The sequence below is a fragment of the Sceloporus occidentalis genome, unplaced genomic scaffold, assembly GCF_023333645.1.
Source record: "Sceloporus occidentalis isolate IW3139 unplaced genomic scaffold, rSceOcc1.0.p SCAF_6, whole genome shotgun sequence".
NCBI classification, from domain to species: domain Eukaryota; kingdom Metazoa; phylum Chordata; class Lepidosauria; order Squamata; family Phrynosomatidae; genus Sceloporus; species Sceloporus occidentalis.
Genome location: NW_028316986.1, coordinates 68361416 through 68367415, shown reverse-complemented (window position 1 = coordinate 68367415; position 6000 = coordinate 68361416). Strand labels below are relative to the sequence as shown.

Here is a 6000-nt window from a genome sequence, read left to right as displayed (position 1 = left end):
CAAATATGATTAATACACCATTTTTAAGGGGCTGCACTGCACAGCATGGCATAGTAGTCTGAGTGTTGGACTAGGACTCTGGAGACCAGGGTTCGATTCCTCACTTGGCCACGAAACCCACTGGATGAATTTGGGCAAGTCACGTGCTCTCAGCCTCAAGGGAAGACGATGGCAAACCTCTGAACAAATCTTGCCAAGAAAACCCTATGATAGGTTCACCTTAGTATGAACATAAATCACAAATGATTTGAAGGCACACAACAACAAGTGCATAGAATCAGGAGATCAACTACGCAGATGCAGTTATCCCTCCATAGCTACATCTCTTGATGCAGGATGTTGGGCAACAACTGTTTTTAAGGCTTGAGTAACTGTGGTTGTTATTACAGATAGGCTAAGCATGACAAAAATTGGAGGTGGACGAAACAGGATATTTCTGGTGAAAAGAACAGTATATCTTTCATGTCCCTCTATAACAATACTTTCCTGTGGCCATAGCTGAAGTCTGTTATAAAATATAAAGCATACACTTGAATTTAAAATGTCATGCACCAAATTTGAAATTCCCTTCGTTGCAACAACCCTGTGTTTTTGAGAAAGTACTCACTTGTCAGGAACCACAGCAAATCTTTCTGGAAATATGGAACATTTATATGATTACAGGAGTAGGCTTTGCAGTTCAAAATAAATAAAAAACAGAAAATCCAGCACACTCACAAAACAACCAACCAGATGCAGCCAACCCTTTCGGCAACTCAAAAACATCTGTTTGAATCTTTAACAGTAGTTGACATTAGAGCTTGGAAGTTTACTTTCTGAGAATACAACTCCCAGTTTCCAAGCTCATATAGCTAGGAGTTTTAGTGTAACCGCCCCCCCTCCATAAAACAGCATTGCTCCAAACTCTGATTTACAGGTGTGTTACATAAGAACAGGCTGACCAAACAGATCAAGAAATCCTAAGCTAAAATTGAAGTATTCAGATTCCAGGTTTGAAGTGCACACACAAAAAACAGAATGACAGCAAACATTGGTATCTTATCTATAAAGTATTTATTTTCTTAAGTTAAACAAACAGGTTTTTTTCAAGGATGGTTTCCATCTATAAAATGAACAAAATACAAGCTCTGTACAGCAGATTTTAAAGAATCAACTGAAACGACAGTTCCAAAACTATATTTAATTTGAAAAATGAAATTCACATGTACCACCATCATTTTTGCTTTGAAAAAGCTAAGGTTAGAACAAAGACAACATTGCATTGCAATTTGTTTGGGGCTGGGGGGCCGGGAAGAGGAGAGTATTTGGCTACTTTAAATATCTAAAATTAATATTCACCATTGGCTGCCATTACATACCCTCACTTCATTTCAAAGGTTTCTGAACAGGACCCCTTAGTAAAACCCACTGCCCAGAGGTTGTGTTTGACAGCCTTGGTATACTACACCTGAAAACCAAAGACTTTTCTTAAAAGAATGAAGTCACAGTAAATAACTTTGGCACACTGTGTCATGTAAACATATCTATCATACCACCATGTTTCTGTTCTGAGCAAGGGAGCACTCAGTATCGCCTACAGTCTCAATATCGAGATCTTTTCTGCATGACATGTCTAGGATATGGGAGGAAAAACATACCTCACATTTAGAACTTTCTGGAGTGGGGAGACATTAAGAACATTTATTAGTGAATCTGGTTAGGGAACAATAAAGAAAGTACTTTTCCAGAACTCTAGTAAACAACAGTTAGTATGCTGGCCAGATTTCTGAATCACAAGGAGAAAGGTATTAAATGTGCACCTTTATTTTTACTACTATGTTTTTCTCTGAAGCACTGGATTATATAGCTAATTTGCTGTTAAAAGTTAAAAGTCCAATGCTAACTCCTCTTCAAATTAATGACTTCTTCAAAGAATTGTCATCTTTATGGCAAGCCTTGGGTTGCTAAAGAAGAACACCTATTTTTTGCTGCCAAGCTCATATTTGAGTTTCAATAGGGAGAAGGGAAATTTGAGATGAAAAAGGATTATATCCATATTCCTCAGCCCAAAAAAAAACAAAACAAAACAAAACAAAACAAAACACGTGCTGGAGGTCCAAACCATGTAATGTTCATACAACATCTCAAAACAGTACCTGCAGAAACCACAAGCATGCCATACAAATCCAAATGTATACCAGCCTATTTCAAACAGGGTACTAAAATTTTAAGTCCTTGTTTGCATGGAGGGATGCTCACATTTTGTTGCAAATACTGCAGCTGTCAGGAGAAATGCAGCTCATAAAATACTCTCAGATCCATATGGCCCAAAAGAGAACACTGTCAAGACATGATTGCATAATAATTTGTCTTTGTCATTTTGTAATCACCAGAGGGCATCTTAGGAGTGCTGCTTTCATTTTTCATTTTAAAATCTTACATAAAGCTGTTTTTCACCTCAGAAGCCTATATCTGGCAGTGGGAAGGAGGGGGAGAACAGTCAAAACTGGCAGCCACCTCTGACATCACTCTGACATAAAAATAGCAGACTGAAATGACTGCTTTTGATGTACCACTTGCACCCACATTATAGTCCTACAGCCCATTCTGGAGCATTAGTTAGGACACAAAGAGAAATCCCAAATCATGATAATCCAAGAGCAGGTGCAGAACAGCTGCAATGCTGATATTTAGTTGCTAGCTGCTCACGCTTCCATGAAAAGGCTACTGTGGTCTTGTGCTATCTGTCATTCTGACAATTTTTAAACAGGAAAAAGAAAAGAAAATCATATTGTGAACACAATCTAAGGACTAAACCCTTACAGCTGCATTATTATTTTTTTTAAAAGACACAACCATTCTTTTAAGACAAAGGAGTCTAGAATTGCCCAACATAAAGACCAAGTTTACAGATATCCAGAGCACACTGCATGAATTCCTCAGCTGGAGGTGACAATGCTGGTGAGATGAAGCTTGCAAGCCTCTTTCTGCCATTCCATCACCATCTTTACAGAGGCCTGGAGTTTCCCAAAAGAATGAAACACAAAGTAGGCACACTTTACAAAGCAAAAGCATCCAGTGTTTGCATGAACACAACTCAGCAGCACAAACCTGCATCTTCACAGAGTTTTGTTCTTCTACTTCAACTGTCCAATCCACTTTCCAGTAAAGTGTTAAAATGCTTTCTTGATAAATTACAGGATGATGAAAAATTGATAGAAAGTTGTAAAGTTTGACAATATATATTTATATATATTTATTTATATAATGTTTATATTTGGAGTCCTGTCATAGAAAAGTCCATGGTCAAATATACAAAGTACACATGGCAAAACCTTCAAAATGATTCTTTGATTTCTGGAAACCACAAACACCGATTTCTATGTAAATGGAGACTGCCAATGATCTTCTCCGAACAATTTTATTCCCTCCCAACCATTCCCTCCCTCCCTCCTCCTGTGTGTTGAAAGCAGTTTTCTATTGTACATCTGTTGTTTCTAGGGATGTTAATCATCTGCTGTGTAAGTATTAGCTTGAAGCTGGAAAGGAACTGGTAAGCCTTCGTGGCGGAAGGAGTGAGCTGTGCTGCAGCTACAGACAATGGCAGGGTCCCCAGTTCACTTGCTTCCCTTTTGTTCACTTTAGTTGTCATCACCTACTTTCAGACAAAGATGGAATACTGAGGTATATAAAGTTATCAGTAATGCAATCAAAATGTTGCCCAAGGTTTAGGAAATGAGACAGTATATCTGTGCGAGCCCTTCTACTGTTGTAGATTAAGTGTGAATTTCCACTGCTGTGATAGTGAAGGACTGCAAACTTCAACAGTCAGACCACCATTTTTGGCATTTCGGCTGTCTAAACACAGGTTACTGCCCACGTGCCTCAGTTTGGCATTGCTTTCAATTTGTTCCCATTTCTAAGAGATAAAACAAAACAGAAATTACTCAGATTCAATAAATAAGAATAAAAGAAACAGTTTTTCCCCCTACTCTACCATAAATTTCCTTTCTAACATACAGTATGGACTGCCCTTTCTACATGGCCAGACAGTCTGCCTTAAATGATGGGAATGAAAGATGGCTAAGATTGTAGCAGAAAAAAGTTGAAACTGGACTAGTAAAACAAAAACGTTGTTAACGTTGTTTGCTAACATCAGGATCATAAAGGAGGGCAATATTCTATAAATAATAAAAATGAGGACACTGTAGTACAATTAATAATTGGGAACTATAGCAGAGTGGTGTAAAGTTTGAATAATTTTATAATGCTGTAAGATCACCCTGGGAAAGCTACTGAATAAATGAGTGAAGTGACTGGTGTATGATAAGGAATGGAAAAGGCAGAACTATGAATGCTGGGGTTAAATGGCAAACAAAGGAAACTAAGTAGCTGTGATTCCAGTTCTCCAATGAACCTAGAAAGGATAATGCTCCCTCCTTCCCAAAATATTCTCATACACTAAGATATACTCAATATACTAAATGTATACTCAATATACTAAAAACATTTATACTAAACTATACTAAAAATGACTGTGCTTCACAGAAGAATCTTACAGAAAGCACACACTACCTGTATGTAAAAAGTTGTCCAGGTTCTGCAAGAAGCTGAATAGGAGAAAGTGACTATGGATATATGAGAAGATTTCACTCCATAACTCAAGAAATGCTGTGTGACTTGTGCACAACATTGGTGATGCATTGCATTGATCATGCAATATTTCAGAGTCTATAGAGTTGCTGACTATGGTATTGATCTTAAAATGTAACTTTCAGAACTGATAACTCTTGACATACTGGCCAGATATGAACAGCATAAGGTAATCAAGTTCCTTTTCATTCAGAGATTCAAGGTGTCACATTTCAAGTTTCACTGAAATAGGATGGTTCCCTTGAAAGAGGTGACCTATTTCTAAAGAATGGATCTGAGGGATAAAAAACATCTCATATTACTGCTTACATGGACAAGTTAATAAACACCACTATTCTATGACCACTGTCCCTTTGGCCTATTATCACAATTTTGCAACCAGCTTTGGGCTAAAAATATAAATTACACTGCAAAGGTTCACTTAAAAAGGAAAATGTTCAAATGAAAATGTCACTGGATTTATGTTTTGCAGGCTCCTCCACTCCTTGTTATTGGAGACAAAGGATATTGGGATAATTTTGCAGGAAAGTGAATGAGCCAATTTGCAGGGCAGAGGGAAAATCCTTTTTTCCTTTTCTTGGCCAAATGAACTGATTAGGAATCTTGTGCTTTCAATGCCTGTTTTTTATTCTGGCTACAGATGAGTGCATCCAGTTGCTGGGAAGAGAACTAAATATATTACTTATGCATGCCTACACCCCAGATACTGACCTGTCTACCATCATTTTCTCTACAGCCCTGAAGTTTTATGAGTGAGCCAGGAGCTCGGTCTACAACAGTAAGGCACAAATCCATGTGTTTCACTGACTTGTCCTTTGTTAAGGCCCATTCCTGAAAAACAGAAACAACATACAGTTACATCTATGTGCACAATGCTTAAAAACATTCATCTGTTTTAATTTGCTATCAAGTACCTGCTACACTTGGGAAAGCCACAAAGACAGAAATGTTTTAGAAACAAGGATCTGAATTGAGATGAAAGTCACTGATATCTCTCATTTTTTCTATATAGCAAAAAAAATTCAGTAATTTGCCAAAGAGATTTGGTGTGATTCATTGGAAGCTCAGCATTAACTTTTTTTCAAAAAATTTAGTGCTGCAACTATGCTTTAACATTACCCTATACTACCCTCTGCTGGTTCTACCACACAATAGTATCTAACCAAGTGAAACCAGATTTCAGCAGCCAAGTGTCAGGGGAACATATAAACCCATGTGATTAGAAAATACAGGTTGGTCTTTTTCTCATTTTGCTTCATCCACAATAAACTAAGGGACAGAACAGGCATGCAGATTTACCTATGACATTTTATAACTGCTTTTCCTGCAAAACCTTAATATATTCAGCACATATATCAGGTCACTACT

General features: G+C 37.5%; 1 protein-coding gene across 5 annotated transcripts in view; it reads right to left on the bottom strand.

Annotated features, from left to right (window-relative positions):
• Nucleotides 1-1165: 1165 nt before the first annotated feature.
• The window catches only part of GALNT2 (polypeptide N-acetylgalactosaminyltransferase 2), an 87818-nt gene continuing 82983 nt past the window's right edge, over nt 1166-6000 (bottom strand). For 3 of the 5 annotated variants that reach the window (XM_089529946.1, XM_089529948.1, XM_089529947.1), the window contains 2 exons: nt 5344-5463; nt 1166-3898 (listed from right to left, as the gene is read on the bottom strand). In XM_089529946.1, coding sequence (XP_089386072.1) covers nt 3743-3898; nt 5344-5463 — 276 coding nt within the window. In that variant the 3' untranslated portion in view covers nt 1166-3742. Of the gene's footprint in view, nt 3899-5343; nt 5464-6000 lie in introns of those variants that run through there. The other 2 variants (XM_089529949.1, XR_016281736.1) reach the window with 2 other exon arrangements.